This window comes from Heptranchias perlo, chromosome 24 (assembly GCF_035084215.1).
Source record: "Heptranchias perlo isolate sHepPer1 chromosome 24, sHepPer1.hap1, whole genome shotgun sequence".
NCBI lineage: Eukaryota > Metazoa > Chordata > Chondrichthyes > Hexanchiformes > Hexanchidae > Heptranchias > Heptranchias perlo.
In genome coordinates this window covers 19,337,619-19,357,543 of record NC_090348.1, presented here as the reverse complement: position 1 = coordinate 19,357,543, position 19,925 = coordinate 19,337,619, and the positions used below count along the sequence as shown (strand labels likewise).

At 42.2% G+C, this 19,925-nt stretch overlaps 1 protein-coding gene across 2 annotated transcripts in view; it reads left to right on the top strand.

Annotated features, from left to right (window-relative positions):
• Positions 1-19,925, top strand: part of cog5 (component of oligomeric golgi complex 5) — a 148,843-nt gene that overhangs the window by 76,702 nt on the left and 52,216 nt on the right. The window contains exons 8-11 of one of the 2 annotated variants that reach the window (XM_068004865.1): positions 4,247-4,412; positions 5,112-5,221; positions 7,287-7,364; positions 19,445-19,526. In XM_068004865.1, coding sequence (XP_067860966.1) covers positions 4,247-4,412; positions 5,112-5,221; positions 7,287-7,364; positions 19,445-19,526 — 436 coding nt within the window. Of the gene's footprint in view, positions 1-4,246; positions 4,413-5,108; positions 5,222-7,286; positions 7,365-19,444; positions 19,527-19,925 lie in introns of both variants that reach the window. The other variant, XM_068004864.1, reaches the window with a different exon arrangement.

Sequence of the window (19,925 nt, the reverse complement as noted above, 5' to 3'; positions counted from 1 at the left end):
AGTATCATAGCAGCTACAGCATAGGAGGAGGCCATTCGGCCCATTGTGCCTGTGCCGGCTCTCTGAAAGAACTATCCAATTAGTCCCATTCCCCTACTCATTCCCCATAACCCTGTAATTTTTTTCCCTTCAATTATTTATCCAATTCCCTTTTGAAAGTTACTATTGAATCTGCTTCCACCACCCTTCGGACAGTGCATTCCAGACCACTACAACTTGCTGCTTTAAGCTGATCACCGTAAATCTATGCCCTCTGCTTACCGACTCTTCTGCCACTGGAAACAGTTTCTCCTTCTTTACTATATCAAAACCGTTCATGATTTTGAACAGCTCTATCACATCTCCTCTTAACCTTCCCTGCTCTAAGGAGAACAACCCCAGCTTCTCCAGTCTCTCCACGTAACTGAAGTCCCTCATCCCTTACACCATTCTAGTAAATCTCTTCTGCCCAGAATTGAATACAATACTTGTGCTGAGGCCTAACCAGTGTTTTATAAAGGTTTAGCATAACTTCCTTGCTTTTGTATGCCTCTGTTAATTAAGCCCAGGATCCCATATGCTTTTTTAACAGCCTTCTCAACTTGTCCTGCCACCTTCAAAGATGTGTGTATCTGCACCCCCTTTAGAATTGTACCATTTAGTTTATATTGCCTCTCCTTCTTCCTACCAAAATATATCACTTCACCCTTCTCTGCGTTAAATTTCATCTGCTATGTGTCTGCCCATTTTACCAGTCTGTCTATGTCCTCCTGAAGTCTGTTGCTATCCTCCACATTGTTTACTATATTTGAGTTTCGTGTCATCTGCAAACTTTGAAATTATACCCTCTATACCCAAGTCCAGGTCATTAATATATATCAAAAAGAACAGTGATCTTAATACCGACCCCCTGGGAAACACCACTGTATACTTCCCTCCAGTCTGAAAAACAACCGTTCACCACTACTCTCTGCTTTCTGTCTCTTAGGCAATTGTGTATCCACGCTGCCACTGTCCCTTTTATCACATGGGCTTTAATTTTGCTAACAAGTCTATTATGTAGTACTTTATCAAATGCCTTTTGGAAGTCCATATACACAACAACCGCATTACCCTCATTAACCCTCTGTTACTTCAACAAAGAACTCAATCAGGTTAGTCAAATATGATTTTCCTTGAACAAATCCGTGCTGACTTTCATTTATTAGCCCATACTTTCCCAAGTGCCAAATAATTTTGTCCCGTATTATTGTCTGTAAAAGTTCCCCCACCACCAACATCAGGCTGACTGGCCTGTTACTGCCGGATTTATCCCTCTCCCCTTTTTTGACAGGGGTGTGAAATATTTGCAATCCTCCGGCACCGTCTCCATATCTAAGGAGGATTGGAAGACCCTTATTTCCCTCAGTTACCTGGGATGCATCTGGCTGACTTTTCTACTTGGAGTACTGCCAATCTTTTAAGTACCTCCTCTTTATCTATTTTTATCCTATCCAATATCGCTACTACTTCCTCCTCTACTGCTACAATGGCAGCATCCTCTTCTCTAGTGAAGATGGACGCAAAGTGTTCATTTAGTACCTCAGCGATGCCCTCTGCCTCCACAAGAAGTTTTAGTCCCTATTCGGTCCCACCCTTTTTTTGACTACCCTTTTACTATTGATATGTTTATAAAAGACTTTTGGGTTACTTTTTATGTTAGCCACTAATCTATTCTCATATTCACTCTTTGCCCCTTATTCCCTTTTTTGAATCTCCTCTACTTTTTGTACTCAGCTTGGTTTTCTACTGTATTATGAACCTTTACATTCGTCATAAGTCTCCTTTTTCTGTTTCATTTTAATTACACACATGCACTCTAAACTCATCTTAGATTGCCTCGCATTTGCCTCCTGTCTGATCTCTTATTTCTGAACAATTCTTTACTCTATTCCTATTTGTCCCTCCCAGTCCAGTGTGCACCCTGTTTCTTCTCTTAATGTTTCATCCTGGTGCCCATTCCCCAGCCAAATTAGTTTAAACCCTCCCCCAGAGCACTAGTTAATCTCCCCGCAAGGTCATTGGTCCTAAATTTGTTGAAGTCATTATTTGTGCCAACATAGTCTAGATGTGTAACAAAGAGGCAAAGGGACATGCAGCAGAAATGCTTAAAGGCTTGCAGGCCAGGGTTGGGTGGGGGCTATATAGACAAATCTCTTAAAGGCAAACAAAACTATTTCCTATGTTTTGAAACTAACCCATGTGGCATATATGGTACCAGTATGCAAAACTCTTCCTAACTAATGCATATGGCTCTACAGTAAATTGTTGTATCAACAGCAGTTTGTCTTATAGTTAGTGGTTGCACTATTACCAGTCAGAATTCTCTACCTTTACTACCCCTTACAGTTTGAGGTATTCTTTTTATTGGGTTCTGAAGAATATACTTTTGCAATTTATAAATGTGGCATATATAATTTATTAAGTCACTGCACATCATGATTACACGGTATCTGTGGGAGGAATGTATCGCCACATGAGGTTGGGAGTAATATGGGTTGGTGAGCTGATTTGCCCTGTTTGGCCCTGGATTTTGGGGTTGGTGACCTAGGCCAACAGTTAAGGGAGAGGAATGGCAAAAAGCATGGAATCAGACCCTAAAAACCACCACCTGCAACAGAATGTAGGAAAGCCAATTCAAAACCATACATCGCACATACTGCATCCTGCACTCCATACCAGATGACTGCTGGAAGGACTGTGGCCAGAAGGGTACCCTCCTCTGCATATTCAGGTTATGCTCTCATATCCAACCATTCTGGACAGTAGTCTGGCAGATTACTAGGAACAGTCTTGAGATCCCACAGGACTCCGTTCCATGCTTGCAGGGCCTGCCCGCTGGGGAGAGAGGGTCTCCCACAAGGAACAGGCTAGCATAACTCTCACTACTAGCTGCAAGAAGATGCATCCTGCCTCTATGGCTCAACCACAACAAAGAAATTGCTGAAACGTATGGGATATCTGCCTATCAGAATGAGTGATGTTTGGCCTCTGCCTAAAATTAATTTTAGATATCAACATGCTAAAGTCCTAGAGAGATAAAGAAATGTTCTATTTAGTGCCTATTACAAATTTTAGGGCTGCACTAGATATTGTTTCATGTTCAGCGTCACTGGTCACTTCTGTTACCACTGAACTGCTTGGGCATCCCCAGTTTAGACTTTGTTGGTTCTTGTGTCTTCGTAGAACAACATTTTTTTTGGATTCTAAAGAGACGAGATAATGTAGACCATGACGAGCTGTTTCATCTTGTCCAGAACAGTAGAACCAGAGGATACTGCCTGTACTCGGAAGTAAATTCAAAGCAAATCTGGGAGAAAATTATTTCAGTGAACAAGTGGTAAACTATGGAACAGGCTCCCTAGGGAAATAGTGTTGATCCATTCAGATGCAAATTAGGTAGATTTCTTTCAGATAATATTTTGGGATACAGTATACGAGTAATTTGAGACACGACTTATGGTAAGCGTAGCTTGCTTGGGAGGAACTGGTAATTTTGGAACTATGGGTCCCAAAGCTTTCCACCACTGGGGGTTTTCCTCGCCTCGTCTGGATCTGTTTTGACTAATTAATTGATAGAAATTGATTAGTCAATAACTCCAGTATTGTATCACGCAACTACCAGGGTGGTAGAAGGCGAACTGGATGGACCTTGGTCTTTTTTCATCTGGCAATTCCTATGTTCCAATGAATTATTGCTGCCTTGATCTCTCAGCTCAGAAGCATATATGCTTTAACATTGAGACTGTCCAAGCTTGCCTGAAAGTGTAAGTTCTGAGAAACTCACCTGGTGCCTTGTAGTGTGATGATATTCTTCATGTTTTGTGTGGTGGTTGAACGAATGAGGAAGAATAGTGGATTACTTACCACTGGTTGAGTGTTCCTCATTCTTTCATTGAAGTTCAGCGTGTACATCCAAAGCTTCCTGATCAACCCCTCTTTCCTCTTGCTTATTTGACTATGTTTGAAGTTTGGATAGTATAGACTGATTTGGTACAAACTCATTACTAGATGGTTGAGAAGGATAAGGAGAATGCTTATAGGCCACGATCAATCTTTAAATTAACAGGTATGGTGCTGGAATATTTCAAGAGTCAGAACTTTTGTTAGAAATACTAATCTAGGTAGTGTAGTCTTTATTTTGTTTAATATGGTAAGTAGGTACAGATCTAGCAACTTATCCTTAAGCATGAATAACAAAATGTTTTTATTTTTTTCTTAAAATAAGAATCCCACACAGGTAGGCACAGCACTTCAAGTTTTCTACAACCTTGGAACCTTGAAAGAGACTATCAACGGTGTAGTCGATGGGTATCGGGTGTCTCTAGAAGATAATATCAGCAGTGCTTTGGATATAAAAATGTTAACTCAGCCTATTCAAGCCGCCGTGAGAGGCAAGTTTGATTTTATATAAAAATTATATTTTGGGAATAGAAATAAAATGAGCAAGATCATTATGTTTGATAATAGTAAATACACTCTACGAATATTAACTTAATATAAATGAGAGGCAGTGTCCTTCTTAATACACCCTAAATTACAAGAGTGCACTTACATAGAATTGCATATTACATATAATGTACAGCACAGAAACAGGCCATTTGGCCCAACAGGTCCATACTGGTGTTTATGCTGCACACGAGCCTCCTCCCTCCCTACTTCATCTAACCCTATCAGCATTTCCCCTATTCCTTTCTCCCTCATGTGTTTCTCCAGCTTCCCCTTAAATACATCTATGTTAGTCGCCCCAACTGCTCCTTGTGGTAGCAAGTTCCACATTCTAACCACTCTGGGTAAAGAATATTTTCCTGAATTCCCTATTAGTAACTATCTCATATTTATGGCCCCTAGTTCTGGTCTCCCCTGCAAGTGGAAACATCATCTCCACGTCTACCCTATCAAACCCATTCATAATCTTAAAGGCCTCTATCAGGTCACCTCTCGGTCGTTTTTAAAAAGAGCCCCAGCCTGTTCAATCTTTCCTGATAGTTATAATCTCTGTGATAGGTATAATCATCCCAGTAAATCTACATTCATTTTTCCTCAGCCATTATAATTTTGAATTAATTTTTCTTGTTTTTCAAAATTAGCAGGACCTGGAAGAGCCACAATGCCCACCCCAGGCAACACGCCAGCATTCCGTGCTGCCCTTTGGACAAATATGGAGAAACTGATGGATCAAATTTGTGCTGCATGTGGACAAGTAAGATTTTGTTAACCATTTCCTTCATTAAATGTAATTGGAAATTATGTAGCATCAATTAACAATGAATTCTTCCTTATTTGTTGAACCTCCACATATAAGTAGAAATTGGCACATCCTTTGGCTAAAATCGCATGGGATGTTCTACCTTTAAGAAATTATGTGATCACCCAAGGTGCTAATGTTTCAGATGAAATGTCCAACCGAGATCCAATCTGCCCCCTCAGGTGGACATAGGAGTCTCCTGACAGTATTCGAAGAGGAGCAGGAGAGTTCTCCTGGTGACCTGGCCCATGTTTATCTCACTGCTGTTTATGAAGCCTTGGTGTCTACAAATTGACTGCTGCATTTGTCTACATAACAATAATTACTATACTTCAAAAGCAATAAATTGACTGTAAAGTGTTTTAGTTTGTTGTGAGACATGCAAGGCATTATATGAATGGAAATATTTTCTTCTTTCTTTGAATGGATCCATCTAGTCAACTTCCCTCTGCAGCTACTCTCCCATGCTGGTTTTTGGCTTTAAAATTCACATTATTGCTGGGAAGAATCTTTAGCATTCAGACAACAAAAATAAGGTGTTGGGAAGTCAATTGTTGTTGATGATTTTTAGGTAAAGTCTGTTCCAGACTTGGCACAAGATATTGATGCAAGCAGCTTATTTACTGAGGAACATTTAACTTAAGCAGTTTAAGACTTAGATTGTTGATGTTCAGTTTCTCTCAATATAGAAAAATCTTGGGGGATTTTGGCACATAAACACTCTTTCCTTTCTGATGCAAAAGTGGAATCGTGCATGGACAGGGAACATTTACAATACTGCTGCCTTAAAGATTCATTGGCCAAGCCACTTTCCACAAAAGGTTGCATGGTTATGGAGGTTGTTGTATGGTCTCTAGGTCCTAAATAGCTTATTCCAGTGATGTTCATGAGTTGGCTGAAACTTCAGGTTTGCCTGAAGTCCAGCATCAGTCCACAATGTCCTCGTTTCCAAATAGCACTCTGGCAATTATTTTACTTCTACATTGCAACCTCTGGCACTACCCAAATCAATTGACTACGCTTGGTAACAGGTGGCATGCCTTTACCTCTAGGCTTGTTTCGCTGAAGACCCTACTAGCTCTTGATTTGACCAGAAAGATTTGTGAAGTCTATGCATAGGTAGTATAACTATTATATCTTAAACAAGTTGTGGGTAGGGCAGTTCTGAAGTTTCATCTTATGTTTTTGCCTAAGATTGTTATTGGGTTTCACTTGTTTCAGGAATTCCTGGTGCCTGTTCATTCATTGAAAGGAAGCATCATTTAGTCAATGTGCAGAGGGCAGTGTTTTGTCAATCATGGCAACTGTTCCTTTAGGAACAGGACTCTAGGTAAATCCACTTCTAAACAGATGATCGTATTGCATAGTGTTTGTTCCTGGTTGGGCAGAACCCACCAGAAAAAGTTATAGTTCATTCCATTTGGGCAGTAACCAGTTAGGACCAATATGCAAAAGGTTGCTCTCATGCTGTTACTCAGTATTATTATCATGATTTGTCAGCTCAGGGCAATGCATGTTGGGATCCAAGTTGGCCTGTAGATGTGCATCCTCAAAGCCTTGCTAGCAATTATGCGCCTTTGGTATTTTCTTGTTTGTATGTGTAGTTTGAATCAATAAAGAAGCATGTTAGATTACCTACTGTTGGTGTAGTCTTCCAGACTCCCTTCCAGACTCTGCTCATTTCTGTTTTTGACCTGGCATGGCTTGGATTGCTTTTTGTTCACTCTTTTATTTCAGTATCCTTGATGTTGCTCAGGATCTCTATGCTGCCTCTTACAAGCAATGAATTAAAGCATCTTCCAGAATATACCTTAGAGTGGAAGATCACTTGACAACTTAGACCACAGATTTTTCAAAAAACAGTGATTTCTCCTTTGTGGGGTGACAGCAATTTCTGTTCAGTGAGATTGAACTTTGTTTAAAGAATGAAGAAGACTACACCTGCAGTTGGCAATCTAATATTTGTTGACCACTTATACCTGCAATTTTTAATGTTAAATTGATGATTCCCTTTCATTAGGTGCAGCACTTGCAGAAGGTTCTGACAAAGAAAAGAGATCCCGTGACACATGTCTGCTTTATTGATGAAATAGCTAAGGTAACAGAATTACTTACTAAATGCAAGTATTGAGAGCTGCCTAGGGGAGGGAGTGCCAAAGGGTGAAAAAAGAACATTTGGGATAGATGTACTCTCAGCTCAGCCAAGAGTCCTCACGTATTGATAAAGTAGATGTGTGTTCGCAAATGATTTTAGGCAGCAGAAGCTTTTTTGGATTTCTTTTCCTGTATCTTTGATTTCTCTGCAGTTATATTCATTTTGTAAATCTTAACTGCATATTGGATCCTTTAAGTTTCCTAATTATAGTTGGTCTCATTAAAAACATGGAATCAAGAAAAAAGTGAGATTATTTTGCATGATTATCCTCATACTTTCAACAGCCAAATGTCTAGAAGCATGATAAAAACACCAGCAGAGAGGATTGGCATCCACTTTCTGCTGTTGATGTCATATTGTTGCCTAAGAGAGCCGTTTCTCGTGTCATATGGACGGTCACCTCCTCAAAGCATCATGCATTGTTTTTTCAAGAGAAGGAAACAAAGTCATAACAGTTTACAATATGTGGAAGTAAATAACTCCCAAAAACGTCACAGTACCAATAACTGTTTTATGTATAATATCTGTTCATTTTTTCTTCAATCAATATCCTCTGCAAACTGCTGAAGTTAATCAGGGCATGGATTTCTAGGGAAACTACATAGCCGACGATGGCCCTTGTTATTTTTTGGGTCTTTTAAAATCCTTCTAGATTATTTGGCTCCCATATTACCCTCATGGGTACGTCTCAACTTTGCATACCTTGCTGAGAGTGTCTATCCTTGTCTTGAGATGTACGCGAGTTTACAGTAATGCGTTCGGAGAAATGAACAACGAACTCTGTAATTGCTTTTAAGTACAATCTTGCGCCTCAGTCTTCGAAAGCGGCAGAGCATCATATCAGACGAAATGTTTCAGTTCAATATCAAGCAAATGTATTAAACAATGAACAAAGAACAATCTTTTTTAGTAGGATCTTTAAATATATAACCATATTACATCACTTAGATTATTCGCTTACTTTATCTAACTCCTTGAATAAGAGTCCATGTCTAATACTAAGCTATTCTTCTATAGATAACTTTTATAAATTTAGTCTTTTCTGGCTACAGGAGTTAGTTGGTCTATCTTGATTTTTCCCGTGAAGTTTCCAGTTGGTCCGACTACCTTCTGATAACTTCAATTAATGAACAGATCCAGCCACTTAAAAAAAACCTTTCACCCCTTGCCATCCATGTTTCTTTTTCTTTTTTTCATAACTGACTGTTAGGGCCCGATATTAGGAGGGAGGAGGGTTGGCAGCAGGGGGTCGACGCGCCCAGTGAATTCGGGGTGCTCCGCACATGATTACAGCCTAATTGAATGTACTTGCGCATGCTTCCGGGTTTCCCGTTACAGACCTGTGCAGCGGGCGCACTGCGCACCCGCATCACAGGCTGTCAGCAGGAGGAGCCCTACTTAAAGGGGCAGTCCTCCAATGCTCCTTTTGCAGCAAAGAAACAATTTTGGAGTATGGAGCAGGCCAGAGGCAAGGCTGCTCCAAGGTTCTCTGACTCCTCACTCCAGGTGCTGCTCGATGGGGTGAGGAGGAGGAGGAGGGAAATTTTTTTTTCCATCGGATGGGAGGAGGTGGCCTCCCTCAGTCACCAAGAAGGCGTGGCTGGAGGTGGCCGAGGAGGTCAGCAGCAGCGGCAATGTGTGCAGAACCTGGGTCCAGTGCAGGAAGAGCTTTAATGACCTAACCAGGTCAGCCAAAGTGAGTATACTTACGCATTCTCCCACACTCCGTCTTCCTCATCACCTCCACCACCACACAACTCCTTCTGCACTGTCACCACAACACTCTCTCATCACTCCTCACATCCACTCAACCATCATCCTCACCTTGCCTGCACTTACTCACCGCCCCAGTTCCCATTCGAACACTACCATGCAACCCAATCCTCATACAATCTCATGATTACCTCACACGCACCCTCCCATGCATCTCCCTCACGCTCACCCCCACCCACACCAATGCATGCAGCAGGTCACCATGCAACCATCACTCAATCACTCCTCTGTGTTTTGCCTTGATAGGAGAGGAGATGCCAGAATAGGTGGGTCCTCGTCCTCACTTAGTTGGGCTTGCACGTGGTGAGTCACCACGCACGTGTGAGCACGAGCAGACCCTGGTGGCAGGGGCAGCCGTGGAGAGTCCGTGTCAGTAGGAGCACTCTTCTCCAGGCTGGACCCAGATGCTGAACCCTGGGGGCCAGCCATGAAAAGGAGAGTCATCGAAGACCAGCAGCACATTGCTGAGGTACTGGAACAGTTGCCATACACACTCCACAATTGCGTAGAGGATGGAGGAGTCCAACTCCTGCATGAGTGGAATACTGTCACAGGGACATGAAGGCATCTCTGAGATAGTGTCGCGGGTAGGTGCGGGAATGTCTGCTATGGAGGAAAGGCTAGCCTCCATCGAGCTTCAAGCACAGCTCAACAATGAGTCCATTCAGGCCCTGAAAACCGTCGTTCGGATTCAGGGTGAGCAACATTCTGCCGCCTTAAACAGGCTGACAGATACCTTAGAACTGGCCTTCCAAGGCTTCACACAAGTCTTCCAAACTGTCGTCCAGCAGGGTGGAAGGAGTGATGTGGGCCTGGGGCAGGAGAGGGATGATGGTGAAAGGGGACATGAAAGTGGGGACGCCACTCAAAGCGCTCCCATGTCTCACCCGTTGCCCCCCTCTCAACCAATACCCGCAATGCTGCCTCCTCTCCAAGTGGCCGACTGCCCTTGCACAGGTGCAGGTGGAGCAGTCTTTGGAGGGGCCCTCACGACCACCGAAACCCAGAGGGTGTCCGCGCAAAGCATCTCATCGGTCAGAGCATGGACAAGAGCAACCTGCCACTACCTCTGCTGAAGCCACAGGGATAGCACCACATAGGGGTTCCTGTAAACGTAAGCCGAAGGTTTTGCCTCCATGTGCACTGCTCCTCGGAGAGGTCCAGGAAACTGAGCCTTGGTCTGCAGACCGTGTGGCGAGGATAGTGCCTCCTGCGACGCATCTCTCTCTGCGGTTGCCCTCCCTCCTGTGCAGGTGGATGTGTCACAGCACTGTGTAGTGGAGCTCCAGGTATCAGAGGTGGACAGCGAGGCTGGTGATGCTGTTCGTCCTCCGAGGAGGTCATGACTGCAGCTATGGCGGCCCCCATCCGGAAGATGTACGTTTGAGGGGGTCCGCATGGAAGGTAAATGTGTCTGCACACCGGAGTTGAGGTTACAAGTTTATGATTTTTTGTGTTAGGAGGAGGGTGGTGTAGGCCAAACTTTGTCCAAAGTGACAGAGTGGCCTCCTGCAATGAGTGAGGGTCTTCCCCCCCACCCCTCCTCCACCCCACCTGTCAAATGGACCTTTGCAGCTGCCACAGGCTAGCGGCTGCAACGTGTCCATTTCAACTGGGAGTGTTTCCCCCAGTACGGGAAACACACTCAGTTGACCTGAAAATCCCACCCCTCCTAAAATATCCTCCAAATCAGGTCTCCTAACGACCTGAAGTATCAAATTAATTGATGTAAGTGGGATCCCGCCAGCTTTAATTGCCGGTGGGAGTCCCGTATGCAGGGGCTGCGCATGCATTTATGCGCGTCATTGGGAAACCCGGAAGTGGGCGGGTTGGAGCCGGGCTCCGGACTCGCCCTGGGAATCCCCAATTTTCGGAGCCCCCCACCACGAACGCACCTGCTCGGACATCCGAAAATCGAGCCCTTAGATTCAAAATAATTGGCTGTCGTGCATTTAACTGAACAATTCACACGGGTCAGCACTTGTTCATAATTAGCTTGGTTCCTCCCTCAAACCTACAATTCAAAACCTAGTTTGAATTGACCGTCAATATGTGTATCAAAATAAGTTTTGTAAAGGGAGTTAAACTGCAATTTTTTTAAAGCTGCTTGAGTTAAATGACTGGACTGCCGCTAACTAAAACTACACAAAAATACTTAATTTTTGACAGTCCCTTACAATGATTTATGGTGTTAAATGTCAAGCAGCATCAGCCATGTACCACCTATGCAGTAAAAAAAATGACTGGGCATGGAGTGACATTTCCTTTATCCCCAGCCTTCCATTCCTAGTACTCACCAATTTGTTTTGTAAAGTTTGCTGCAATCGTTTTTCTTGCTGTTAGCTGTTTGTACTTCATTAGTTTGTTAAAATATATATTTTTTAAATGTCTTCATTATTCATTCTGTAACATTAAAATTTACAGGCTTCTGAGGCCTTGGAGTACATATAGTGATTCTGTAGTTAGTGTAGGTCAAAACAAATGACTACTATAGTGCACACCTAGTGCTTTTATACCACCTGCAAACTTGGGAATCACATCAGTCAACATTGCCCAACATCATTCATTGTGGTTTCTGGAGGCTATTTCTATTTAAAGCTGTTTATTGTTTATGAACAGAGGCAAGGGGAAAGTATTGTAATTAATACACAAGTTAAATTATCACATGAGTATTTATTTACTATTTACATGAGTAGTTTTTCAATTTGAATCTTTAGATGTGGGCTGAAAATTACATTATGGCCATATTTACCCTGGCCTAAATTTAAAAACACCTCAAAAGTAGATTAAATTACATTTTGTGAAAAATAATTGAACCCTTTGCACTTTAAAATTTCAGAAATTTGTGTTATTTTGGCCAGTCATCTTATCCTAATTTGTGGGAAATGGGTTGTAGCAGTTCACAATCCTATTTGCTTTGAATTAACAAACAGTATTTTTGAATGGTCAGTATTTTTCTCAAGGGCATTACCAAAGTTTTCAAGAAGTAATTAATTTATAAATATTGGGCAATAATGTAGATAGTCTCAATTTTGAAATTATAGTGTAGAATATGATTCTAAAACATCAATATTTATTACTGACTCAATGTAATACAAGTAGCTATGGTAGTGTTTCTTAAAAAATACTTTTGGTTCTTTCCTAACTAGATTAAAAACAGCATTGCTGGATCATGCTTCTTTGAAAGATGACCATTAGCAAATAGAATAAATCTTGATAATTGTGTTGCCATAGTTATGTTGCAGCTTGCTTTTTTTTTTTAAGTAGAGCAGCTTGACCATGCCTCTGCCCACTGGAAATAATAGGTAAATGAGTTGAACAGTTCTGATATTGCTGACTAAATAAATATGATACAGACAATGTAAATGCTTCCAAATTTAAGGGTGATGTTCCCTCATGTGTATGCTTCATTCAACATTGTCCTTGACAAAAAATGACAAAGTCATTAAGTAATTCTTTATTAACATGCACAACCAGATCTGTAGAACCTACAAATGTGAGTGTGTGCTCTTCAGCTCCATTCACCATTAACCTTTTGAGTACTGAAACTTTCAGCTTTCAACATAAGGAAATAAGAAATTTCGGAATAAGAAAAAGCCCATTAAGTCCATATACGATGTGCAATTTGCCATTTCATGGACTCTGCCCAACCTACTCAATCTTTTGAGGAAGGCAACTACAGGTAAAACTCCCAACAATAGAACATTCTACAAAATTTCCCACGATAGATGGAACTAAGAAACTAACAGGATAGGAGATTTATCTACTTCCTCACACTTAATACATTGAAGGGAAGTACCATTTTGTTGATGTGCAGGGGACAGTATCTTACTATGCAGACAGGATGTAGGATTTTTGTCAATTCCAACAACTATTTGTTTCATGCAGAACCGAACCTTTTATAAAAAAAAAAATTGCTTGACCTGTTAGTTTAGGAGGATAAATGCACTTTAAGAACCCTACATATGTTGTCCGTTACAAAAGTACTATAGCTCTAGCCTTCTCAGGACATCCCTGCCCACCCAGGGAATAACATAAGGCGTTGCACTCCACAATCCAATTTGCTAACATTTCTTTATCTAGGAATTTGCGGCTCTTTTCTGGTTACAGGTTACATTACATGGTACTTTCAGTCAGTGTCTTACAGGGTTGAGATCAGAATATTTTTTTTGATGGGGAGGACTTGAGATGAGTGAGGAGGGTGGATCAAAGCATATCTGTGCATGTGATCTTTTAAAAGGCCATTTTTAAAAAATAAAAAAGGAGCTCTTTTTTTCTCCAATTCCCAAGCTAACTTCAAGATGTCTGCTCTAGTGAAGTTGTGCATTCCCACCCTTCCACAAACTGCCTATTTTCATATCAGCACTTAATACGACAGCAGATTACTAACATATTGGCCCATGGATGATTGTAAAGGCACAATAGGGCCAATTCTTTGAGCTCATGCTGCAATTCAACTTAGTTTTGTTTTATTTCTCTAAACTCTGAAATAATTTGGATGTAAAGTGGATATATAGTAGAAGATCTACACACGAGAATTACATTTTTGCATTAAAAACAGCAAATTTGTTTGTTTCTATGAGTGACATTGTACTTTCAAGTAATTATTGTGCTTTAGTAATGTTTTTGTGATGCTCCATAACCATCCAAAATTAAAATTAAACTCAACCACTATATTATGCAGCTGAACAGATTTGACACTGAAGCAAGACAGAGGTTATCCATTTTAAGGCAGTGACCTTCAACCTGCATTCCCTGGAGAAAGATGGCAGTTGATTTACCACAGAACTGAGATAAATGAGTGAAGCCCATGATTAATTAACTAATTATTTTCTTGGGGATCGCAATATCTATTTGAATTAATAGTGAGCGTGTAAATGAGTTTGGAAAAAACAATTTGTGGTTTTACTCCGAGTATTAGAGGAGGAGCAATTCCAGAATTTTGTGACAAGTTGAGGAAGCATCATTACAGATGATTGGGTGCTAGAGATTGTCAGAGAGAACTTTCCTCTTCATTTTACAAGTACATCCCAGAATATCAGACACAATCAAAATGATACCACTGAGCACTAGAGGCTTCTACTCATTATATTTCATGGTTCCCAAAAAGACAGGAACTACTAGACTTCAGGATTTTAAACTGGTTGCTCAAACGTGAAAGATTCACTGGCCTCACACAGTTATAATGTGAACAGTTATACACTTAAAAGATGGCTATTTCCGTAGGTTTCTCAAGTTCAGTTTTAAAGAGCAGAGTTGTCATCACAAACTACTGCCATTCAGCCTCTCCTTGGCACAAAGTCTCTGTCCATGGTCACAGCATTTTGCAAGGTGTGACATCTCCATTTCTATCCATATCTGGGTGATGGGCTTCTCCAGAGTTTACCATGAGCAGCATTTACAATGAGTTGCATTTAAAATGAAGGTGAAATGCATAAATTCAAATGCCACTTTGTAATTACATTATTTTGCTAATAGAATTTTATTGGATTTTAGAAGGAAACAGCCAGTGATTAGTACTGATTTAATTAAAAGTTGATGGGTGAAGCCTTTAAAGTTAACAGATTTGAAGTACCACCATTGTTGAATATCTTCTAATCTTCAAATTAAAATATAAATGTTGTAATTTTGACCCATGATAGTCTGTATAATTACTCTGATGCATGTTAAACAATTTTAGAAGAAAAATTAAAACTTTTCATTATGTATTTTATTAATTTTACTTTAGAAAGTAAAGAAAGAACTTACATCTATATAGCATCTTATCACATTGTCTAGGCAAATACAGGAAACAATTTACAGTTAATAAGGTAATTAACATTTTTAGATTTTGTGAAACTAACAGTGGATAGTTTCCACTGACTATTTCCCAACCAAGAGAGTGGGCAGGCAATCTTTTCCCTGGCCTTTGTCATTGCTGCTGTATAACACACCAAGACTGACCCAAGGTATACAGAGAGCAACTCAGCAGATAATTTGCTTAATACTTTCCTTTGGAGAAGCTCCCCATTGCTTTGGCTCCATCTGATAGTGTGCCCAATTTAATCAATTTGTCATTTAAGGAACAATTGCCAAGAACTTGCCTCTCACCACTTTGTGGCACTGAGAATTGGTACATGAGCTATATGATTAGTCAATCATATTTAGTACTTGCATAAGCAATTTAAAATAGTTGAAATAATTTGTAGTGATATTTTCATTGATATTTAATAATAACGGGTACGGTAGCATAGTGGTTATGTTACTGGACTAGTAATCCAGAGGCCTGGACTAAAATCCAGAGTCATGAGTTCAAATCCTGCCACGGCAGCTGGCGAATTTAAATTCAATTAATTAATTAAATTCAATTAATTAAATAAAAATCTGGAATTAAAATACTAGTATCAGTAATGGTGGCCATGAAACTACCGGATTGTCGTAAAAACCCATCTGGTTCACTAATGTCCTTCAGGGAAGGAAACCTGCCCTCCTTACCCGGTCTGGCCTACATGTGACTCCAGACCCACAGCAATGTGGTTGATTCTTAATTGCCCTCTGAAATGGCCTAGCAAGCCACTCAGTTGTAAAATCTCGCTACGAAAAGTCAGAATAAGAATAAAACCGGACGGACCACCCGGCATCGGACCACTAGGCACCGGACACGACAACGGCAAAAAAACACCAAGCCCAGTCGACCCTGCAAGGTCCTCCTTACTAACATCTGGGGACTTGTGCCAAAATTGGGAGAGCTGTCCCACAGACTAGTCAAGCAACAGCCTGACATAGCCATACTCACAGAATCATACCTTTCAGCCAACGTCCCAGACTCTTCCATCACCATCCCTGGGTATGTCCTGTCCCACCGGCAGGACAGACACACCAGAGGTGGCGGTACAGTGATATACAGTCAGGAGGGAGTGGCCCTGGGAGTCCTCAACATTGACTCTGGACCCCATAAAATCTCATGGCATCAGGTCAAACATGGGCAAGGAAACCTCCTGCTGATTACCACCTACCGTCCTCCCTCAGCTGATGAATCAGTCCTCCTCCATGTTGAGCACCACTTGGAGGAAGCACTGAGGGTAGCAAGGGCACAAAATGTACTCTGGGTGGGGGACTTCAATGTTCATCACCAAGAGTGGCTCGGTAGCACCACTACTGACCGAGCTGGCCGAGTCCTGAAGGACATAGCTGCTCGACTGGGCCTGCGGCAGGTGATGAGCGAACCAACACGAGGGAAAAACTTACTTGACCTCGTCCTCACCAATCTACCTGTCGCAGATGCATCTGTCCATGACAGTATTGGTAGGAGTGACCACCGCACAGTCCTTGTGGAGATGAAGTCCCGTCTTCGCACTGAGGACACCATCCAACGTGTCGTGTGGCACTACCACCATGCTAAATGGGATAGATTCAGAACAGATCTAGCAGCACAAAACTGGGCATCCATGAGGCGCTGTGGGCCATCAGCAGCAGCAGAATTGTATTCCACCACAATCTGTAACCTCATGGCCCGGCATATTCCTCACTCTACCATTACCAACAAGCCAGGGGATCAACCCTGGTTCAATGAGGAGTGTAGAAGAGCATGCCAGGAGCAGCACCAGGCGTACCTAAAAATGAGGTACCAACCTGGTGAAGCTACAACTCAGGACTACATGCATGCTAAACAGCGGAAGCAACATGCTATAGACAGAGCTAAGCGATTCCACAACCAACGGATCAGATCAAAGCTCTGCAGTCCTGCCACATCCAGTCGTGAATGGTGGTGGACAATTAAACAACTAACGGGAGGAGGAGGCTCTGCAAACATCCCCATTCTCAATGATGGCGGAGTCCAGCACGTGAGTGCAAAAGACAAGGCTGAAGCGTTTGCAACCATCTTCAGCCAGAAGTGCCGAGTGAATGATCCATCTCAGCCTCCTCCCAATATCCCCACCATCACGGAAGCCAGTCTTCGGCCAATTCGATTCACTCCACGTGATATCAAGAAACGGCTGAGTGCACTGGATACAGCAAAGGCTATGGGCCCCGACAACATCCCAGCTGTGGTGCTGAAGACTTTTGCTCCAGAACTAGCTGCGCCTCTAGCCAAGCTGTTTCAGTACAGCTACAACACTGGCATCTACCCGACAATGTGGAAAATTGCCCAGGTATGTCCTGTCCACAAAAAGCAGGACAAATCCAATTCGGCCAATTACCGCCCCATCAGTCTACTCTCAATCATCAGCAAAGTGATGGAAGGTGTTGTCGACAGTGCTATCAAGCGGCACTTACTCACCAATAACCTGCTCACCGATGCTCAGTTTGGGTTCCGCCAGGACCACTCGGCTCCAGACCTCATTACAGCCTTGGTCCAAACATGGACAAAAGAGCTGAATTCCAGAGGTGAGGTGAGAGTGACTGCCCTTGACATCAAGGCAGCATTTGACCGAGTGTGGCACCAAGGAGCCCTAGTAAAATTGAAGTCCATGGGAATCAGGGGGAAAACTCTCCAATGGCTGGAGTCATACCTAGCACAAAGGAAGATGGTAGTGGTTGTTGGAGGCCAATCATCTCAGCCCCAGGGCATTGCTGCAGGAGTTCCTCAGGGCAGTGTCCTAGGCCCAACCATCTTCAGCTGCTTCATCAATGACCTTCCCTCCATCATAAGGTCAGAAATGGGGATGTTCGCTGATGACTGCACAGTGTTCAGTTCCATTCGCAACCCCTCAGATAATGAAGCAGTCTGAGCCCGCATGCAGCAAGACCTGGACAACATCCAGGCTTGGGCTCATAAGTGGCAAGTAACATTCGCGCCAGATAAGTGCCAGGCAATGACCATTTCCAACAAGAGAGAGTCTAACCACCTCCCCTTGACATTCAACAGCATTACCATCGCCGAATCCCCCACCATCAACATCCTGGGGGTCACCATTGACCAGAAACTGAACTGGACCAGCCATATAAATACTGTGGCTACGAGAGCAGGTCAGAGGCTGGGTATTCTGCGGCGAGTGACTCACCTCCTGACTCCCCAAAGCCTTTCCACCATCTACAAGGCACAAGTCAGGAGTGTGATGGAATACTCTCCACTTGCCTGGATGAGTGCAGCTCCAACAACACTCAAGAAGCTCGACACCATCCAAGATAAAGCAGCCCGCTTGATTGGCACCCCATCCACCACCCTAAACATTCACTCCCTTCACCACCGGCGCACTGTGGCTGCAGTGTGCACCATCCACAGGATGCACTGCAGCAACTCGCCAAGGCTTCTTCGACAGCACCTCCCAAACCCGCGACCTCTACCACCTAGAAGGACAAGAGCAGCAGGCGCATGGGAACAACACCACCTGAACGTTCCCCTCCAAGTCACACACCATCCCGACTTGGAAATATATCGCCGTTCCTTCATCGTCGCTGGGTCAAAATCCTGGAACTCCCTTCCTAACAGCACTGTGGGAGAACCGTCACCACACGGACTGCAGCGGTTCAAGAAGGCGGCTCACCACCACCTTCTCGAGGGCAATTAGGGATGGGCAATAAATGCTGGCCTCGTCAGAGACGCCCACATCCCATGAACGAATTAAAAAAAAAAAAATTTAATATTTTGGCTGTTGAATTATAATGCAAATGTAAGGTTAGGTGATGTAGTGCAGCACATTTTACTGCAGTTTGAAGTTAGAAGTCGGGGTATGCAAAAGAGTAGGTGCGTAGAAAGACCTGGAAAATTATACTGGGGTACCAACTGATAAGTCACAGGATTCCCACAGCCTGTATTTAAACTTTGGCATATGCAAGCTATGAGGTTCAGGCAATAACATTGTCTTGGGGATGTTTCATAGGCAGGGGAAATGTGTATGAAGCTTCAACATAGATATTTCCTGCAGACTTTTCAAGTGGATACAGAATGTTGAAGTGCATCTTCAACAACTATTCTGTTCTCCCGTATAAACAAAGGTCTCACTTAAGCACTAGCAATTCTGTGCTACTGCTAAAATTACAATCTTGTGGGGAATTGACATGACTTTTTGAAGTTTTAGAGGGTTAGTGTCCATGATGTTGTAGATTGACTTCTCTGGTTACCTCCTCCTAGACACAGTGTGTGAGAAAGGTAATGTGAGTGGGAGGAATGAGAGATAAAGGAAAATACCATAGCCTGACCAATTTGAGTCAGCTATTTTTCTAGTTAATAGAATTTTGGGACAATAATATGCAATGGATACTCAATTTGTTTTTTCTACAGTAACTGGACATGTGCATTGATGCTAATGTTTAATATTTTTTCTTAGGACAGCCAAGCAGATATTTTATATGTTTTCTGGAACGCTGTTACAGAAATCTTGACGGTAAAATTTCAGAAAGCTACAAATTGTAAGTGCCTATATTGATTTTTATATATATATTATAATATTCCTTTGGCAAGTCTAAGGAATTAAATAAACAGTACTTTAATCAATGCCTTATGTTAGATTATTGTTGCTATATACATTCAGTACTTTTCAATTTCAGGGCAAAAAAACTCTTTTTATATTAGTATAAAATGTGGGGGTAAGTTGTCTCCTGAATATGGGTATTGGTTTCCTTCTCTACCATTTTTTAACACCATGTTTAAAGAGCTATTATCTTCATGTACACATTAGAAAGCATAGAACGAGGAAAAAGCCATTTGGGCTATCAAGCCTGATCCTTGCACAAATCATGTGCAGTTGGCTTCATTGCGAATTCTGCTCAATTTCCTGTGGGGAAAATTCTGTAAACCTTCACACTGAC